General features: G+C 41.2%; 1 protein-coding gene across 5 annotated transcripts in view; it reads right to left on the minus strand.

Annotated features, from left to right (window-relative positions):
• The window catches only part of LOC119591255 (bestrophin-2-like), a 36,350-nt gene that overhangs the window by 5,291 nt on the left and 30,100 nt on the right, over positions 1 to 959 (minus strand). For all 5 annotated transcript variants that reach the window (XM_037939970.1, XM_037939972.1, XM_037939968.1 and 2 more), the window contains exon 2: positions 13 to 276. In XM_037939970.1, coding sequence (XP_037795898.1) covers positions 13 to 83 — 71 coding nt within the window. In that variant the 5' untranslated portion in view covers positions 84 to 276. The remainder of the gene's footprint in view (positions 1 to 12; positions 277 to 959) is intronic.

A 959-nucleotide genomic window follows, 5' to 3' on the forward strand; every position in this document is an offset into this window, starting at 1 on the left:
GTAATACTTTACTTGCTAAGTAATTTCCAGAAAGAACCAAAGCCCCCTCGGCTGGCGAGCTTATCTGTATAGATCACGGTCATGGTTAATGTTGTGGGCGAGGACTAACGGCCAGGCTGACGGAAGACCCAGAAAGGAGGTCGTGGACAGGTTCCTGAAGAAGGCGTGGGCGGGTTCCTGAAGAGGGCGTGGGCGGGTTCCTGGAGAGGGCACTGCTTGGATGGTAGGTGTAGAGGGACGGATAAAAGCGGAGACAACCTCAGCTCCTTATGTCACCTGTAATCGTGTTGTTGAAAATTATATTAGACTAATCGCTTTTTTGTTTGTTGGCACGTACATTTAGTGTGTTGTGTAACGAAGGAGTACGTATGCAATCTTTTTTTTTTCTCTCTCTAAAAAAAATAAAAGAAGAAAATGTTATAGGCTCAATAAGCCGAACTAATTCACTAAGTGAGAATCCCAGCACTCGAGGCTGTGAGGGATTTATGAAAATATAAAACAACAGATTGGTTTTGGGTGACCACTATGTCAATATACGATTTCTGATTCTACAAATGATATAATATGTTTACGGATCGTTCAGCTCTTCGGCAAAAATCGCCTCAATATCTCATTCCTCACAAAAATACATCTCAGCTGCTTATTTTTGACTACGTCTCCCAGCTGATCATGTTGAAATCATTTCCTCTGAATCGTGGACACACACTGTATGGTAACAGGAAAGTTTATTACATAATTTTCTCCCTCTTGTCCCACTTTCGGTTACACGAATATCAAAATGAATCCTGTTTCTATAAATAGGATTTTTGTATCGCATCTACCGCTCTCACGGAACCGCGATAACTCCAACAACGCACAGAAACGTTAAGCTTATGGCAAAATCAACGTCTTTCTTTGATATCTTCCTTCCATAATACTATAGTTGTAAACTATCACAAGTGAGAAAATGTGAAAGGGAG

The sequence above is a fragment of the Penaeus monodon genome, chromosome 28 (genome assembly GCF_015228065.2).
Source record: "Penaeus monodon isolate SGIC_2016 chromosome 28, NSTDA_Pmon_1, whole genome shotgun sequence".
Lineage (NCBI taxonomy): Eukaryota > Metazoa > Arthropoda > Malacostraca > Decapoda > Penaeidae > Penaeus > Penaeus monodon.